The 19,446-nt window shown below is 53.3% G+C and overlaps 1 protein-coding gene across 15 annotated transcripts in view; it reads right to left on the bottom strand.

Moving 5' to 3' along the window:
- RPH3AL (rabphilin 3A like (without C2 domains)) overlaps positions 1 to 19,446 on the bottom strand; it is a 175,400-nt gene that overhangs the window by 11,205 nt on the left and 144,749 nt on the right. For 12 of the 15 annotated variants that reach the window (XR_002337295.1, XM_021067542.1, XM_021067539.1 and 9 more), the window contains one exon: positions 15,741 to 15,915. The exons of the other annotated variants lie outside the window; for them this stretch is intronic. Coding sequence is in view for 11 of the 12 variants with exons in the window: in XM_021067542.1 (XP_020923201.1) it covers positions 15,741 to 15,915 (175 nt within the window). In the remaining variant the exon portion in view is untranslated. The remainder of the gene's footprint in view (positions 1 to 15,740; positions 15,916 to 19,446) is intronic. 15 annotated transcript variants of the gene reach the window in all.

Here is a 19,446-nt window from a genome sequence, read left to right as displayed (position 1 = left end):
ACCTCAGGATCTGGCCTCACCCTAAAGGGTCTGGTCCCTCAGCAGTGCCCCCTCCAGGCAGGCCAGTTTACCCTCTGCCTCCCCAGCAGGCCTTTTCCTGTCATGGGTTGAATTACAGCTCTGTTTGGATACTCTTGGACAAATACCTTTATTTCTCTGAACCTCAATCTTCTCATCTGTAAAATGGAGACACTATCAATTACCAAGGAAACAAGATCAAGGAGGACAAAAGGCATTGTACGTTTAAAAAGCTACACAAGGGAGGAGTTCCCTTTGTGGCTTAGTGGAAACGAATCTGACTAGCATCCATGAGGACACAGGTTCGAGCCCTGGTCTCACTCAGTGGGTTAAGGATCCGGTGTTGCCGCGAGCTGTGGTGCAGGTTGCAGATGTGGCTCAGAGCTGACATTGCTGTGGCTGTGGTGTAGGCCCACGGCTACAGCTCCGATTTGACCCCTAGCCTGGGAACTTCCATATGCCCTGGGTGCAGCACTGAAAAATGATTATTTTTTCTTCTTTTTATGGCTGCACCTGTGGCACATAGAAGTGCCAGGGCTAGGGGCTGAACTGGAGCTGCAGCTGCCAGCCTACATCACAGCCACAGCAACACCAGATCTAAGCTGCATCTGCAGTCTACACTGCAAATTGTGGAAATGCTGGATCCTTAACCCACTGAGTGAGGCCAGGGATCCAACCCGCATCCTCATGGAGACGACATCCCGCTGAGCCACAACGGGAACTCTCTATGAATATTTTTAAAACTTAGATGCCAATTCGTCCTCTAGGAACCCATCCAAATTGTGCATCTACTTGAAAGTCTCTCCAGCCCTGGGGAAGGAAGCATGGAAGACAGCCCTTCCCTCACTGTCCCCACAACTGCTGGTCAGCTTTTCTGGCCCATCTCAGACACCGTCTGGTGTTGCATTTTTTTTCCCTACAAATGCCTGTCTTTATTTATTTATTTACTTATTCTTAGGGCCGCACCCACGGCATATGGAGGTTCCCAGGCTAGGGGTCTAATTGGAGCTACAGCTGCCAGCCTATACCACAGCCACAGCAACGCTGGATCCGAGCCGTATCTGCAACCTACACCCACAGCTCACAACAACGCCAGATCCTTAACCCACTGAGCAAGGCCAGGGATCAAACCCGCAACCTCATGGTTCCTAGTCGGATTCGCTTCCACTGTGCCACGATGGGAGCTCTTTCTTTTCTTTTTTTTTAATGTCCATACCCACAGCATATGGAAGTTCCAGGTCAGGGACTGAATCCGAGTTGCATCTGCAGCAATGCCAGATCCTTTAACCCACTGCGCCAGGCCAGGGATTGAACTTGCACCTCCTCAGCGACCTGTCATTGCGGTCAAATTCTTAAGCAAATGCGCCACGGCAAGAACTCCTCGAACACCTGTCTTGACTTCCCCAACAGTATCAGGAACCCCATGAGGGCAGGGCCATGCCCTCCTTTTTTTTTTTTTTGGCTCTTCCCATGGTGTGTGGAAGTTCCCAGACCAGGGATCAAACGGTGCTTCAACAGCAATTCCAGCCACAGCAGTGACAACACTGGACCCTTAACCCACTGAACCACCAGGGAACTCCCAGGGCCACATCTTAATCAGTGTCTGTCTCCTTCCTTCAGCCCCCAACACTGGGCCTTGGGCCAGGCAGGCACTCAGTGAAGGCCTGTTGACTGCTTTCTGAGAAAACCTCCCCAGGAGAGGACACGGCGCTGCAGAGACAGCAGGACCGACCGCGGCCAGCAAGGTGGTGGGAGCCAGCGAGGGCCGGGCTTTCCACCAAGCAGGAGCTTTCTCGCAGCCTCTTCCCGAAGGACGTTCAAGTACAGGAGGCGATGGATGGTGGCCTCAGCTGAGCCAGGGACAGACTCAGTGAGGGGAGGGGCTGTCAGAGGCTGGTTGCCATGGACACAGGATGAGTGGGGCAGGGAGGGGAGCGCACGCTTCCCATAAAACCTTCTCTTCTTCCAAACTGCAGCCCCAAGAACAGGTTCTTGCTTTGTTTTGGAAACTCCTTCCAGGGCCCCAGAGAGTCAGGGTCTGGACGACAGAAAGGTGGCTGCAAGGCTGGGGGAGGGGGGGTCTGTCCTCACGGGGTGGGCTTGGCGCCCCCCTCCCAGACCTGGAGTCAGGAGATCTGGATAACCCTCCCTTTCCAGCTGCCTGATCGCCCAGGGCCTCTGAGCCGGGGACAGTCATAGGACCACCCTCGAGGGTGTGGTGAGGGTGTGGCACCTGGGAGCCCTCCTTCCTTGGTCCCCCTTCCAGGCTGCCATCTGGGACAGCACGGGCCAGGACGGGAACTGAGAGCTGGGGAGCAGAGGGTTTCCTAGGCTTGTTTATTCCTTTGCCATTGATTTTAATTAACTCCCTCCTTGGGCCTTGCAGACAGACAGGAGGCACCAGATAATGAAGACGAATCTTCAGATCAATGGTGATGTGGTCGCCAGCCCTGAAATCCTGTGGTCCTGCCCTGGCTGGAGGAGCTCCAGATAAAACGGGAGATGGGCGGATGGAAGATAAGAACAGCTTTTTCCAGAGGGAACATGATACTCTGCAGGGGTGGTGGAGAGTGTTCAGGGAAAGGAGAAATCAGGGAGGGCTTCCTGGAAAAGGTAGAATTTAAAGACGGCCATGATTTGGACAGAAGACTTGCTGGGATTGGGGTGTGCCAGGCATCCCTGATGGAGAACAGGAAAGGCAAAGGCCAGGTGGTGGGCTTCTCTGGGGGCCACGACAGCTGTGTGGGCTCAAGGGAGGTTCCAGGCTCAGGCAGTTAGGAGGGTGAGGGGCTGGTCTGGCTTGGGTATGCTCTGCACCGTTTCACTCTGGCAGGTTATTGCTTCTGATTTATGGCAGAGATGAAGCAAAGCGGGTCCGCACCGCCTGCCTGCCCCTTTGCTGGGATGCGAAATGCATCTGCTCTGTGACATCAGGGCTCTCTTTGTCTTTCTTTACGTCTCTGTGTGTCTCTGGGCCTGTGTCTTTGACTTCATCTTTTGGGGCCTCTCTTGCTGATGGTCAAAAAAGATCTCTCTCTGCCTTTGCTTCTCTTTCTTTCCTCCTCTCCTTGTGACCCTACGTGTTCTGAGTCTTGGGTTCGTCCCCGGGTTCCCCTTTCCACTTGGGTCCCTTTCTCCTACTCTCCAGTCTCTCTACAATTCTGGCCATCTGTCTCTGGGTTTCTGTCTCTCTGTCACGTTCCCTCAGAGCAGGGCCTTGGGGTGTGGCCGTCAGATTCCCTCAGCGGGGCTGGGACCTCAGCACCGCCCTCCCTGCACAGGTCCGTGGCATCTGCTTTCAGAGCCTGGGTGTGGGGATGGGCTGCCAGCCTCGCCTGGACCTCACATGGACCCCAGGGGCAACCGAGGCAGGGGCAGCCCAGCCCCTCCTTCCTGTAAGGAGATCGCCAGGCACACAGACCCTCCCAGCCTCTGCTGCGCTCCTGGGCCAGCGAGTGGGACTCAGCCCAGCCCCTTCCTCGAGGCTGGTCCCCACCCTGTGATGGACAGGAGGCCCCAGGGAGAGCGCTGCTGAGCTGAGTGGAGCCAGCACTGCTCCCTCCCAGGCTTTATTGGAATAAGAGAGCAGGCAGGCCCAGGTCCCCAGAGGCTGAGAAATCTCGAGTGGGCAGAATTAAGCTGTAGGTTCACACGGCCAGACAGGTGAGCGGCTGGAGCGGGCTGTGCTGTGCCGCACGGGGCCGGAGCTCTGCGGTCATCTGCTGACCTGAAGCTAGGCTGGCTGGGGTGGGGCTGGGGCCTGCTTTCCCAATGCAGCTCAGATCGGGGCTGGGGGTGTGGGGGGGACAAGGAGTCCCAAGACCTCACCTTGCAGCTGGCATCATCCAATCAGCAGAGGCCGTCATCAGGTTTGCACAGATCAGAAGCGACAGCCAGGCCCCTGACCTCTGTGGTGTGGCTAATGGGGACCTTCTCCTCTTGGGAAATCAACCTTCAGGCCAGCAAGGACCCCCAGGACAGGCAGGAGGGCTGCAGGGGCTGGGGGTGGGGCGCAGCAGTGGGGACAACGGCGGCTCCTGGAAGCTCAGGGCTTCTGCTCTGGGGGGTGGGGGGGCGGCCCCTCCATTCACACTCGCTGGCACTGAGCTAGCGTTTGGCTTCACCAAGGGCTCCGAAGGTCAAGACAAATTAGTAACGCATGGGCTGCCCTTTCAAAACACAGCCACACAAGATGCGGCCAGGCCTCCGTCTCCCGGAGACTTAGAGTTTCCCGAACACCGCGCGCATTCCTTGTTCTGCCCACACCGCGTCCAAGGGCAAGCGATCTGGCCCCTCCGTGTCTTATTTCCTCTTCCATGAACTCAGACGGCAGCAGTACCCTCAGGGCAGGTGTTGGGGGGGTTACACCAAGGCAGAGCACAGCACCTGGGGCCTGAGACCTGCCTCTTTCACCGGCACAGACCCACGTAAATGGTACCCAGGCCCTCGGCTGACCGGAAGGACGATGGCCACACAGAAGACTGACTGTCAGTGTTTATCCCAACTCGGCACGACCCCACCCCCTTCTCCTGCCTCCGTGGGATGGATGGTGTTTCTGTCCCCGAGTGGGAGCCACAGACAGGACTGTCCAATTATGGCTTTTTTTTTTTTTGGCTGCACCCGCAGCATGTGGAAGCTCCCGGGCCAGGGATCAAATCCGTGCCACGGCTGCCACTGTGCCACAGCTGTGGCACGGCTGGCTCCTTAGCCCAAGGCGGGGCCCCAGGGGAACTTCCACAGCTTTATTTACTTTCCAGACCCAAACTGCAGGCCTACATGATGAAGGCCTGGGTCAGGGGCTTCGGGTGCCGGGCTGGACACACAGCAGCCTCCTCAGATGGTTCGAAGGCAGCCGCGCCTCCCTCCTCTCTCAACAGCCCTTTCTGGCTCATGTCTATGTATTTGGATTCTATTATCTTTATGTACCTATATAAAAAGCCCAGGTACTTCCAGCTCCCCAGGACTCTAGATCCCACGCAGGGTGTAAAACACATAGCGACAGGGAAGGTGATAATGGCGCCTAAGAGACGCTCCCAGGGCCAGGACGGTGAAGGGAGAGTCAGGAAGATCAGAAGCACCCAGGGAACCTTGACCACAAGCCCAGGGCACAGGTGTGTGTGTGTGTGTGTGTGTGTGTGTGTGTGTGTGTGTGTGTGTGTGTGTGCGCGCGCGCGCGCGCGCACGTGCGCATGCGCTGGGTGGGTTTGATGGGATTTCACCAGCAGCACACAGCAGGATTGTGTTTGTATGCATGCATGCGGCCGTGTGTGTGTGTGTGTGTGTGTGTGTGTGTGTGGACAGGGCCGCTGCTGAAATGCGGCTGTCCTTTGTTTGTTTGTTTTTGCCTTCTCTAGGCCCATGCCGATGGCATATGGAGGTTCCCAGGCCAGGGGTCGAATCTGAACTGTAGCCGCCGGCCTGTGCCAGAGCCACAGCAATGCCAGATCCGAGCCTCATCTGTGACCTACACCTCAACTCATGGCAACGCCGGATCCTTAACCCACTGAGCGAGGCCAGGGATCGAACCCGCAACCTCATGGTTCCTAGTCGGATTTGTTAACCACCGAGCCATGATGGGAACCGCTGTTCTTTGTAGCGGAGGCAGCCTTGTGTACAGTCTGGGAGCTGCTTGACTGCCTCTGGGAGAATCCCCCATAAAGTCTCAGCCCCTGGATCTGGAACAGAAGCTATGAAAGCTGGAAGGGAACAGACCCTCTCTCCCGGCCCCTGTCACCCGCTTCCTACTCATGGGGCAACCGAGGCCCAGAGAAGAAGGACTTCCAAAAATGAAAGTTCTCTTGCCCGGGGGTCCCCTGTGGAAGCACAGGAGCTCTGAGGTCCTGGGGGTGACGATGGCGGGTCACCTCCACAGAAAGTGCCAGAGCCACCGCGGGCGCAGTTTGCGGGGCTGGGATCAGGAAGAGAGATGCACAGATGGGACAGGAGGAAGGGTCAGCAGTGAGGAGGGTTGGGCTGGATGTGAGACTCCTTCATTTCCAGACACGTGAGCCTATGTTTTCGGCAATGGTGTCCCTGTTGGTGTCTTCTATTCTCTTTCTTTCACAGGGATGTGGAAAGAAGAACTATTTCATGTTCTTAATAACCCTGCAGGGGTGATGAGCAAAGAGTGTGAGAGACAAAAGGGAAGAGTGGGGACTGCGGTTAAACCAGAAACCACGAGTCCGGCATGAAGGGGTTTAGCCATTAGCCTGTCCAATTTTTCCATGGAGGGGCGGTGTTGCCAGGCCTTCTGAGTTTCAAAAAAGAAGCCAGAGCTCCACATTTTTTAAAAACGAGAATTCTCCACATTAAAAAAAAAAAAAATGTACTTTATGGCCATACCTGTGGCATTTGGAAGTTCCTAGGCTGGAACTGAATCCGAGCTGCAGCTGCAACCCGAGCTGCAGCAGGATCCTTTAACCCACTGTGCCAGGCTGGGGATTGAACCTGCACCTCTACAGAGACACGAGCTGCTGCATTCAGATGCTTAACCCACCGTGCCACAGCAGGAGCTCTGAGAATTCTCCACATTTTGAAAAGTTGTCTATGAATTTAAAGCAGTGAGCCAGATCGAGTCACCGTTCCACCAGTTTGTGACCTGTAACAACGGCAAATGTCGAACCTTCCAAGGACAGATGGCATCTACCTCCAAACACGGAAGCCCTCCTGCTCTGCTCTGCCTGTTTCTCCAAGCCTCAGCCAGCCTGGCCCCCTGCACACAACACACACTCCTGGCAGCTCCAAAGGCTGCAGAGAGTTCATGTACCAGGTCCAGGCAGATGCGACAGAAACGGCAAGTCCTGAGTCTGCTGGGGAGACATGGGTGGTGGGGTGGGAGGTGGGAGAGGGCAGCTGAGCGCCCCAGGAGCTTCCAAAATGCGAATTTCTCAGGAACAGAGAAAGAAGGAAGGAGGCATAGCAACAACTGGCTCTGGGCAGTGAGCAATCCTGTCTGAAAATAAAACATTTTACAATCCACAACCGTGGCTCATTAAGAATGAATGGATCTACTGGTATAAATAGCACGCTGCGTTAAGAAGTCAGGAAACAGCATATGCGTTTGATGGAAAAACGGCTGCCACCAAACTGCTTATTAGCTCAGTCGGCTGCAGCTCTCTGCTAATGAGACAGAGGTCTCGGGTTCAAAGCCATGTGGCTTTCTCGATCTTGGGCCATAGAATGTGTCACCATCCCCCCAGCCCTGGTCAAGACGTTGGGAACATCACTCTGGATACACAGCAACAAGCCCACAGCAAGCGTCCCCCAGTTTCTGAACCATAGCATCCCTACTATAATGTCCAGCCTCTGCTTGAATGCTCCCAGTGACAGGGAACTCACCACCTCATGAGATATGAAACTCCCAATTCTGTGGTTCAGTGGCTATTAAGCCAGACACAGACTTCCTCTCGCTCTGTCCCGGCTGTGATTTTGGGGAAAGGCGCTTCAACTGGGCCTGACTAGCCACATCATCTAGAATGTCCGACTGGATACAGGCTGGATGCATAAAAGGCAGCCTGAGCAGGAGGGGGTTGGGCTAATCCCATCCTCCCCATGTGTGGATGTGGGGTCCTGAGAGTGGGAGCAGAGGTGAGACGGAAGGGCTGCAGACTTGCAGGTGGGCAGGGGGCGGGGAATGGAGCTGATCCGAGAGTTCCCCCAGGAACCATACTCCCCCATCCCTAGAGGCCGCGAAAGCCTTCTCCACCCCTGTAAATCCGAAAGCACACGCCAGTGTCAGCGGCTTTGCTCTGTGCTACCCTCACAGGGGAGGCGTGTGGGCTGGGATTCAGAAGTCCAGGTCCTCGGCCCTCTTGGCCGCAGCCTACGTGACCTTGGCCAGACATCCCCCTCCTCATCCATCACTTAGAGTCAATTTCAGGTCCAACACGGCCCCCCAGGCCGTTCCAAGCATCAGATGAAATAAGGGCTAGGAGTCACGGAGCTGTGAGTGAGGCCGGCGCAGTGCCGATGACTTGGCTTCTCCGGGGGACAGGAGACAGCGGCGTGGGGGTGGACAGGCAGCCTGAGGGGTCCCTCAGAAGGGCTGCTCCAGGTCAACCTTTGGAACTGAGCTGAACCAGACCACTCAACCCCGAAGCCTGCTTTCACCGGAATGCCAATAGAACCAGAGTCCAGGATTTAAAAAATTGCTTAAAGTCTCACAAACCAATGAAAGTGTTCATGAAACCCCGATTTTTCTTAAAATCCACCCAGCTGGAACACATCCAAAACCTTGAAGTACTTTTCCAGAACAGACCTGGAAGTGAACCGGTGTGTAATTCTGTTCAGTTCCGTCCAGGAGCCCGTGCTCTGCTCAGGCGGAGGATGGGGGGGGGGTGCAGAGGGACCCGGGGGGAGGGACTGTGACCCAGGCCTCGGCAGGGACAGGAAAGTGAGTTTACCTCTCAGCTACTGGGGGCTCAAGGCACCTGCCTGCGCCCAGCTGGGGCTTTTTGGGATCTGGGGCGGGGGGCGGCGGGCAGAGTAGAAAGGCTTCCTTGATTCGGCCACGCCACGGGGCTGCGACAAAAGCTTTAGATGATCGTGGGCTTTGCTCCCCGGCCCGGCCCCCGGCTCCCTAGGAGAGGCGAACGCAGCAAAGTCTCACTGATCCAGGAGTCAATCTCCGAGGAACCTCGGCTCTCCGGCTCCCATCTGAGAACAAGACAGACATCCTAAAATACCCTTGGGGCCCTGTGTGGACCAGAGACTGGGGGCTTCAGCTCCCACTCCCGCCCCATCTCAGGTGCTCAGTACCATTTGGAAGGAAGGGGCAGATCCGCCACAGAGCAGACCCAGGCAGGGCTGCCTCCCAGTCACAGGTCTGGGGGCTGAAGAAAATAAGCCCCGTCCTGTTAGGTACTCTCAGCACTGGAATCCCAAAATCCTATCTGAGCAAAACTGCCCCATGCAACGAGTTCAGTCAGATAAAATCAGCTCTCCCTTAACAGGGAATCAGCTCCTCGTAAGGCTGCCGAAGCAGAAAGCTTACTTTCCTAGCCTCTTCTTTCATCTTTCTTCTTTTTTTAATAGCGATGGCTGGAACTGCAGCAACCATCTTGCGACCATGAGGGAAAGAGCAAGGATTACAAAGACATCTGTCCTGACGTTGCTAAGCTGCTGAACCAAAGCCGCAGTAGCTTCCTTTAAGCTTTCCAGTATACTAGGGAAATGTCACCTATTACCCAAATATGTCAAATTAATACCCCTACTTCCAGCAAATAGCTTTCCATACCCAGCCAAGGGTAGGAATCTGGCTGAAAGGAAGGAAGCCTGCAGAAGAGGCGGGTCCAACTCTAAACGAATGAAGACCCAAGAGCCCACAGTACTGGTTCCGCCATATACACCTTATATTTCATAGGGGAACACAGAGACCCAGGAGGGCACAAAAACTGACTATGTTTGTTGCGGCCATAACCTTGGCACAATGATCTGCCAAGGAAAAGCAGCGTAGACCACACATTTCAACTGGATTGATGCGGAAGGGGAATGAAAACCTCTCCCCAGAGGCAGCCGGGTCAGACCCAGGGCCAGTCACCAGGAGGAACTCAGGTCGCCCTGTTCCCCACTCCATCCTGGAGAAAGAAGGGAGGTCCTGCTAGGAGCAAGCTTGCAGGGGGCTCACCAAGGGGTCTGCAGGCAAGTCCTTGACCAAAATCAGCACTCAGTGTCCAGAGGAGGGAGACAGTGCCAACTCAGGCAGGCAGTCCACCTGGTCCCCAGGGGTCAGAGAGCCATCAGCTCTCCGTACTGAACGCAGAGGAAAGAAACACTTCTAGTCTTTCTCTAATCCATTCATTACGTTCTTTTTAATATTTAGATCTTTAATCTGTCTGTAATATGTCTTGGATACACATGGAATGGAATGGAAATCTGATCATGCCTCTCTGGTTGTTAAATAAACCTGATATTTTCCCAATGAATTGAAGAGCTACCTGTGTTTAGCTCCCATACATCCTCAGGTCTATTATTTCTCTATTCTAGCCCACTAATCTATTTAGTCATTGGGTTTGGGGGTTTTTTTGGGCCACATCCACAGCATGCAGAAATTTCCAGGCCAGGGATTCGAATCTGAGCTATAGCAGTGACCACGCCAAGTCCTTAACCACCAGGCCACCAGGAAACTCCTATGTATCTATTCTATGAATAAATATTCTATTTATTCTGGGGCCTAAATGCTAGTATTTCTCTTGATTATAGTAACTTTATAGTAAGCATCACTATTTGGTCAGGCAACTCCTCCCAATACCCTTGCTCTTAAAAAAAAATGCCTTGTTAAACCACTCTCTAGCTTCCTTACGAAGTTTTAAAATTGAAATATAATTCATATACTGTAAAATTCACTCATTGAAAGTATACAATTCAGTGGTTTTTAGTATAAAGTCATGCAACCATCACCACTCTCAAATTCCAGAACATTCTCACCACCTCTAAAAGAAAGCCTATACCATTCAGGCAGTCCCTCTCAGTTTCCCCACATCTTCCCCAGCCCATGACAACCACTCATCTACTTTCTGTCTTCTTGGATTTGCCTTTTCTGGACATTTCACATAGATGGAATCATATACTCTATGGCCTTCTGTGTCTGGCTGCTTTGGCTCAGCACAGTGTTTGCAAGGTTCATCCATGTTATAGCACATGGCAGTGCTGCATTCCTTTTCAAGGCTCAGTAATATTCCATCACCTGATTATACTATATTTTGTTTATCCAATGGATAATGAAAACATTTCAATCCATTCCTTTCTAAAACTGCTGAGAATCAGGGAGGAATTGTTATACTTATTAATTTGGAGTCCTGTCCTAAGAGTCCTGTCTGCCTTACTGTTCATGCCTTACTTTTTGTCCTTTGATAGGATTCTATAATTTTCTCCACGTTCAATGTACAATCCCTCCCGCCCCTTTTCATGGCCTCACCTGTGGCATATGGAAGTTTCTGGGTTAGCGGTCTAACTGGAGGTGCTGGCCTCCGCCAGATGTGAGCTGCATCTGCGACCTACACTGTAGCTTGCAGCAATGCTGGATCCTTAACCCACTGAGCGAGGCCAGGGATCGAAACTGCATCCTCACAGACACTATGTCGGGTTCTTAACCCACTGAGCCACAGTGGGAACTCTGAGCTGTAATTTTTTTAGAAATTTGTTTTGGGGAATTTTATAATTTTTGTGGTAATTATGAATGGATTCCACCCTCCCCCCCATTTCTACTTCTAATTAGTCAGTATGGAGAAAAACTGTTAAGTTTTTGGTTTAAACTATTGATTTATTTTGTGTCCTGTCACCTCCCAAATTCTCTGATAAATCCGAGTGGGTTGTTCTAAGAGGCCCTCTTGGGTTTTCTTCGTATACAATGTTATCATTTGCAAATAACAGAATTTTTTCTTTTCTAAGAGTAACGGATTTTTTTATTTTTTTGCCTGGGTACAGCAGTTAAATACAACGAAATGCTGTCTGCCGAATGATGGGGATGATGGAGGAACTCTTGCATTTTGACAGAACATGGTCCATGCTTTACCAGTTACTATGCTATTTGGTGTCCCATTTCGGCTTTTTTGGTAACCGTATCGTGTTTAAGTAATTTCCTTTTATTCTCATCTTACTTCAACTTTTTATCTAGCAGATTTTTTTTTTTTTTAAACCTTGCAAAGGAAAACATTTCAAAGCAAGATAGGAAACCTATAAACCGGAAAGCAAAAGAAAGACATGCTTGACTTCGGAAAAATGAAGAGAAATTGTGTGAGTGTGTTTCCCCCCCCCCCCCCCCCGTTGTCTTTTTAGGGCCACACCCACAGCACATGGAAGTTCCCAAGTGAGGGGTTTACTCAGAGCTGCAGCCGCCTGCCAGAGCCACAGCCATGCCAGATCTGAGCTGCCTTTGCAACCTCCACCACAGCTTGTGGCAACACCGGATCCTTACCCCCTGAGCGAGGCCAGGGATCAGACCCACCTCCTCATGGATACTCACTGGATTCTTAACCTGCTGAGCCACCCTGGGAACTCCACAGAGATAAAGTTTTGGGAGAAGGAGAAAAGAGCTTTACTTCTTTGCGAGGCAGAGGGGGACACAGCCGGCTCATGCCTCCAAAAGTTGTGTCTCCAGAAATTGCGTTTGAGTGGCACGATGCTGTCAGTGAGGACGAAAGTCAAAGAGAACGTCAAGTCAAGGAGAAAAATATCTGCAACTCATTTCGTATCCCTAACACGTAAGGAGCATCTAGAAATTAGGTGCAAGAAATAAACAACATAATAAAAGATGAGCATTGGGTTTAAAGAGCAACTTTTTAAAAGAGGAGACGCAAGTAATCCATGAGGCTGGGGAGAGAGAGTCAACAAGCCAAGGTGGAAAATGAAAAATCATTTTTCATCTCGTATACTGGTTACAAGGATAAACACCAATAATATGCACGGCAGGCAAGGATGCAGGTAGAAGTGAATCTAAACAACTGGAACATTTTGGGAATACAGTTTGGTGATGTCCACTAAAATTTAAAACATATGACTCAGTTTTGGAAATCTGCCCCATGGCAATAAAAGCGTCGTGTACATTGCGTTTCAGCATTGCTCGCGGTGGCAAAGAGCCGGATACTATTTGAATGTCTCTCCATAGGTGGATAATTAAATCACAATACATGATACGATGGGATTTTATTCCACCATTAAAAAAGAATAAAGTAAAATCTATATCTATTGACCTGGAGGGAGGCCCACGATTCTCTTTTCAAAGATAAAAGCAACACACAGAGTTATGGGTAAGAGCCTATTCTGGTTGTGAAAATAAAAACAAACCAAACCAAACGATAACCCTGCATCAAGTATATGTTGGTAGGAACAGGGAAAAGGGGGTTTGGAGATGATGGCAGGGAGCAGAGGTTTTAATTTTTCATAGACTTTTGAATTGCTTCACTTATTAAAAGTAGATCCTGTATTCTCCTGTACTTAAAAACTAACAAAGAAAATTTAAAGGCAGAAGAAAAGGGACCTGCCTCAGAAACCCCAATCCATCTCACCCGATTGATTGCTCCGAGGGTGGCAAAGTTTGCGATTTCTTTCTACTGGCTCCCTTTCCTCCTCCGAGTGCTGTGAGCTGGGATGGGGGGAGAAGCTGGGGGACACAGATGTCCCAGCCCAAGAGCAGAGAGGGAGGGAGGGGGGGGAGGAGGAGAGAGAGAAGGAGAAGGGAGCCTTGTGGGTGGGTGGTGGGGGGAAGCCAGAGAGGGAGCTGGTGCCAGGATCGGCTTCCAGGCCGGGGAGCAGGGACTGTGGGGCAGGAGGGGATGCTGGCTCTGGGGTCCCTGAAGACAAGAGCCCCGGAAGAAAACTGATCTAAAAGCCCCTTGACCCGAGCCCCTATGAAAATCCCTCTGTAGGCCTTTCACGTATCCCAGAGCCGGGGGGTAGTTCATTCATTCTTCCATTCAACCATCTAATAAGCCTCTGCCTTGTGCCTCTGCCCCACTCACTACATGCTGAGGAATCAGCCTGTGCAGGACAGATGTGGCCCTGACTGCAGACAGCTTCCAGCGTGGTGGGGGAGCCCACACCCCAGTGCGGGGCACTCTGTTTTTGTCCGGCCCCAGCTCAGTTTGGGCTGAATGGGGTGCTAGGAGGGCCAGGCTTGCCAGAAGGCCCCGATCTGGAGCACAGATTGCAGCAGCACTCGGCCCCAGGGCTGATGGGGCTGCGGACCGGGAGGGGTGGCTACTTGCCAGCTGCTTTGTGCGCTGGGAGCCTGGGGGGCTTCGAACTCAGACTGAGTTCACACCAGGGGCCTCCACATTGCCTGGCCTGGCCTCAGTGCAAACTCGCTTAATAAACAGAGCCAAGTACAAGTGTGAAGGCCGCTGGCCTCCTCACCCAAATAATTAAAAGGCCATCTGTATGTCTGGGCTGCTGAAGAGACAGAAGAAGGCTCTGCCCTTCCCCAGGGACGTGTGCATGTGCGTGTGCGTGTGCGTGTGTGTGTGTTGCATTGCTGCTGGAACAGACAGAGGTGGCGCCTCAGGGCTTCTCCTCCTCAAACCTCTTAAAGCAAAACCATCTAAACCTGCCAGTGACCCCAGCTTCTGCTTCCAGGGATCCTCTGCCCTCCGTCTGAGGGACACAGATGCACCCAGATGGGGCTGGAGCAGGGCCAGGAGGAAGTCCCAGCGCTGCGGGTGGAAAAGGGACTCCCCTCCGGCCGCCTGCTGCCCCGCTCCACCTGCACTCGCCCCCGTCCCCACCAAGCTTGTCTGTGGTAGTGGTGGCAGGAGGCGATGGGAAGGTGAGCTCCTGGGACGTGGACGTGCACACCGAGTCCAGGAGGATTAGCCAGGGAGGCCTTGGCTGCAAGAAGAGCTCACCTGGCCGAGTGACGCCGACCCAAAAACATCTGGAGAACAGACGCCACGCTGTTACTGCCGGGTGTGTCTGGAAGGGCTGACTTACGGAGCATTTTTACTTCCTAAATTCTCTCATTTGAAATTTTTCAAAGCTCTATACTAAACATGCCTTGCTTTCATGACAGGAAAACCCAAGTCCAAGCCAAATGCCAGGTCATAATCCAAAGACAGGGCTATTCGAGAGGCGCTCAGAAGCAGCTTTCTTGGGTCCACTGTCCTCAGCCTGGGAGAACCCTTAGCCCTCCGGCGGCCCTGTCTCGTGTAGGACCCTAAAACCCTGAGTTTGGGGCTGAAACTCAGGCACCTCAGGGCAGAAGGAGCCAGAGGGCAGGACCCCAACTTTTGGTCCCAGCTCTGCCGCACACCAGCAAGGCGCTCCTCTTCTTGGGGCCTCAGGCTACTCATCTGTAAAACGGAGCAACGAAACACCCGCCCTGTCCACCTCTGGAACCTGCTGTGAGACTAGGCACTTTGAAGATAAAATCACAAACACTAAAGCGTCATGAAAGCAGTGGAGAGCCATCTGCTACCCCAGGTAACGGGGGCAGAGCGGGGCAGAGTTTCCTGCCGATGGTGGCCACCTGGCACGCACCCACATCAGTGCAGCCACCACAAACACCTGGGGCCTTGGGCACAAGGTCACTCTGGTTGTTAGGACCAGAGAAGCCAGGAGTCCCCACTTCCTGAGACACAAGACAAGTGCCGAGAGGAGGTGGTACTGGCCCACCTTGGAAAGACGCCTTTTCTTTTCTTTTCTTTCCCTCCCTCTCTTCCTTCCGTTCCTTCTTTGGCTGCACCTGCTGCATACGGAGGTTCCCAGGCTAGGGGTCAATTTGGAGTTGGAACTGCCAGCCTACACCACAGCAACGCCAGATCCAAGCCACGTCTGCAACCTACACCACAGCTCACGGCAACGCCGGATCCTCAACCCACTGAATGAGGCCAGGGATCGAACCTGCATCCTCATGGATCCTAGATGGGTTCTTCACCCACTGGAGCAACAACGGGAACTCCAAGAGGCGTGTTTATACTTTGCAAAAACCCTCCGCTAACATCACATTTCTGCCCAGACCCCTAATGCTGTTCATAGCACCCTCGCCCCTAAATTAGTGCCCGGGGGTAAAACGGCCCTCTGCAGACCCTCCTGCTGCAATCAAGCTCCCTGCTAGGGTCCAGCTGCCCACGTGGTGCAGGTGGGGAGCCAAGGGCACAGAGGTGGATGGAGACCAGCGTGAGCCACTTGGAAGTACCTTGGGCATTGGCCTGGTGCCCATGGCACTGCTTGGCTGGCTGACGGCCCGAATGTTGGCTGCTGTCCCAGGAGAGGGGGCCTGGGGGGCTTACCTCTCCCTCGGGCCCACGTGTAGACGCGGCTGGTCTCAGTGCTTCTGGGCTCTGGCTCGGTCGGCTCCACAGGCAGCGGTTGGAAGTGGGGGTGACTGGCCTGGCCGGGGGTCTTCAGGGGCAGGATGTACTTGGGGATCCCTTTGTAGAACCAGGCCCCCGACCTCTTCCAGACCTGGGCGGGGAGACAGCGACTCAGAGCACAGGATACAGAGCAGCCTCCCTGGACAGTGCTCCCCGCCGGCCCTCCCTCCCCTCCTGCTGGAAAGGGCTGGGCGCTGTGCAGGGCACCCAGAAGGCTCGCAAGGAGCCACTGCGTTCCTCTTGCCCACCCCGCCCTCGAGGCTCTGGACAGAGGGACGAGGAGCTGGAGGAAGAGCAGGACTGGCCACGACCTGGTCTTGGCCGCGGTCTAGGACGACGTCTCGGGATGTGATCATCCGGACAGGCCCGGAGCTCAGAAAGAGCCGCAGATTAGAATTCAGAGCAGCCCCCGCGACAACGTCCCTGAACTCTTAATGCCTGCTTCGGCGACTGCCAAGGGCTCCGTGACCTCTTTTCTGATGAAGGGAATGCATTTGGGGCCTTTGGGAAGAAGAACGCGAGCGCGTGAAGGAAGGATGTGACCTTTTCCCCAAGGAGGAAGGCTTGGCGGGTCAGAGCAGACGTGCCGGGGTTGAATCCTGGACCTGTCACCCCCCCAGCCCGGAGATTTGGACGCATTAACCTTCCCGACCCTCGCTTCCATTATCAGTAGGTGGGATGCAGGGACAGCGCCATCTCCGGGGCCCCCGTGAGGTCAGACTCGCTAATGCATGTAAGTTCCTGCAGCCCAGGGCCCGGCGGGGCACAGGGCAGCCACTTGACAGACATGGTCCCCACAACCATCCCTGTCACCCTCCTCCTCCTCTCGTCTGATGAACGTGGGCAGCTTTACAACCAGGGGACCTGGTCCCCTATGCAAAAGGGAGAATTTACAATCCGAAGGCCAGAGTCTGCCCTGATTCTCTAGAGAATGGTGTTTCCCACTCCACCCAAACTTTCTCTGTACTGCACTGGTTCTGTGGGATGTTAGCAGGAGCCAGGTGAAAAAAAAAAAAAAAAGAAGAAGAAGAAGAAAAGAAAAAGAAAAAGATGTTTTCAATCATCTATACCAGGAAGCACTAGATTAACCCAAGCTCCATCACTGCAGGACTTCTCAGAGCCTTTAATATACCAATGCACAAAGAGTTCTCCAATAGGGTGAAAGGATATCCAGTGCTTCCCACATGGAACCTACCTGGCAGGTTTTTCTAGAGAAACTGAACCTTGGGAACAGGTCTGCATAACCTTAACTGTAGCCCTTCACTGTACAGCACTGACTGTTCCCTCGCTCCTTACGCCCAGAGTGCCCGGCCCAGGACCCCTGAGTCCAAACCCTGTCCCTGGCATGAATCACTCAGCCCTCCCTCTCAGCTCCCCTGCGCAGAAGGGCTTGCTTTACCGCGTGGCCGTTGAATACCATGGAACACATCTGGTGGGATGGGTGCTTCGAGGAGACGCCTTGGAAAACCCTTTGGATCCTTTCACAACCCTCCTCTGAGATGTATTTATATTTTTGAATCAGTAACACATGCCCGCGATCTAAAAGTCACAAAGTGTGAAATTAAAAAGTCTCCTCTCCCATTCCCAGGGGCAGCCGGGGAGAACTGTTCTTTGAGGAGGCTCTATTATCGTCCCCACTTTGCAGATGCAAAAACCGAGGCTCAGACAAGTTAAGAAGTTTGCCCAGTGCCAAGCTACTGTTCCCCTGGCCTCTGCCCTGCACCAGAGGTCCCAGTCTCATCCCAACAGCTTATAGATAGAAGCAGGGGGGCTCCCTAAGCTGCAGCTGAGTGGGGGGATAAATCCTCAGTGGGTCAGACACGGTCAAGGACATGAGGGTCTGGGAGCCCAGATGGCAGAGAAGTAAGGGAGAGTAGGGAGAGGAAGCGTGCCAAGGCCACCCTGACACTGCAGAATGGCTGCGTGGCTCTGAGGACAGGTGCCCAAGCCCAGAAGGCCATGGGGGGCTGGCGAGGGGTTCACTCGGCCTCCCTCTGCTAAGCAAAGCCCTGGGCACCTATCAGTGCTGGCTTTGCCTGCCCTCCCTCAGGCGTGCCAGCCTCCTGCCCCGCATGCGCTGGGCTGGGGGTGGGGATGGGGCAGGGACCACATGAGGCAAGCCCTTGAGCACCCTCTGTGAACAGTGGGGTCTAGGTAGGCTTAGGACCTGCACCATAATGCCTCCCTGACTCCTGCTGTGGATGCTGCTTTGCCATTTTTTTTTTTCCTGCCTGAGAAATGGACAGGTAGCATGCAAAATTAGGGTAACAACAAAAAAGCAAAATAAAGAAACTGTAGGTCCCCATACAGTCACCCCATAGCCACGCAGAGCCCAGCTTGACAATGTGCTGTGAATTTTCTTACACCCTTTCCTGGGCATAGACACAATTTTTTCAGTCCTTTTTCTTTTTTCTTTTTGAGGCATGCGTTCATGTAGATGCGATTCCATGACACTTAACTATCTGTCATAGCAGTTGTTCTGTGTTAATATGCAATGGTCTCCACATGAAACTACTGTGGTTCTAGAGTTTAGATTTATTGAATTTAATTAAATCAACCCCCCACCGATGGACATTTAAATTGCTGCCGATGTTTCACTCCTGTGAACAGTGCTGCGGCCATCATCTTGGCACAGCCATCACCTTGGCACCCCCCCGCAGCAGGCAGGTGTCGGTTCCTGCCCTCGGAAATACTCCCGGGAGTGGAACTGCCGGATCAAGGGATGGGTGTCCATTTAGATGCCGTGTATCAGCAGACTGCCCTCCAGAAAGAAAAGCCAGCCCTCCAACCGGGCACTCGGGGTCTCCAGGGAGGCGACCCCACACTGTGCCGTTAACGGTGTGAAGATGCACAGAACATTTACCATGGCAACCGTTTCGAAGGGTACCGGCAGTGTGTTAAGTACATTCACACTGTGGGGTGGTCCGTCCCCAGAACTCTTTTTATCTCGTGAAACTGAAATTTTACCCTTCGGACAACTCCCCGCCCCTTCTCCCCCGAGCCCCAGTGACTGCTGATCTGCTTTTTGTATATGAACTTGCCTCTTCTCGGTACTACCGGAATCATATATTATTTGTCTTTTTTTTCTTCTCCCCTTTTTAGGGCCGCACCTGCAGCATAGGCAGGTTCCCAGGCTAGGGGTCGAATCAGAGCTGTAGCCGCCGGCTTACACCACAGCCACAGCAACACAGGATCCGAGCCAAGTTTGCGACCTACACCACAGCTCACGGCAACGCCGGATCCTTAACCCACTGAGCAGGGCCAGGGATCAAACCTGTGTCCTCATGGATACTAGTCAGGTGCTGTCCTCAAGGTTCATCAGCACCTGCCAGAACATCTTCCTTTATGTGGCTGAATAGGACTCCGTTTTACGAATACACAGAATATTATTCATCATATGTCGATGGACACTGGGGTGGCGTCCCCCTTCTGGCGAGTCCTCTATGTCTACGTCTCTCCCCCAGGGCCTACCATCCAGGAGGGAGGCTCAGGGCGCCTCTGCTCACCACCGATCTCCAAGCGCCTAGCACACACCTGGCACACAGCAGGCGCTCCAGAAACACGGGCTGAATGACTCAGTTGGCGGCTGTGGGTTGGTTGCCGGATCACGTCCCAATCCACA

This window comes from Sus scrofa, chromosome 12, assembly GCF_000003025.6.
Source record: "Sus scrofa isolate TJ Tabasco breed Duroc chromosome 12, Sscrofa11.1, whole genome shotgun sequence".
Classification (NCBI taxonomy): domain Eukaryota; kingdom Metazoa; phylum Chordata; class Mammalia; order Artiodactyla; family Suidae; genus Sus; species Sus scrofa.
The sequence above is the reverse complement of the archived record's forward strand: the minus strand, read 5'-3'. Positions and strand labels throughout refer to the sequence as shown.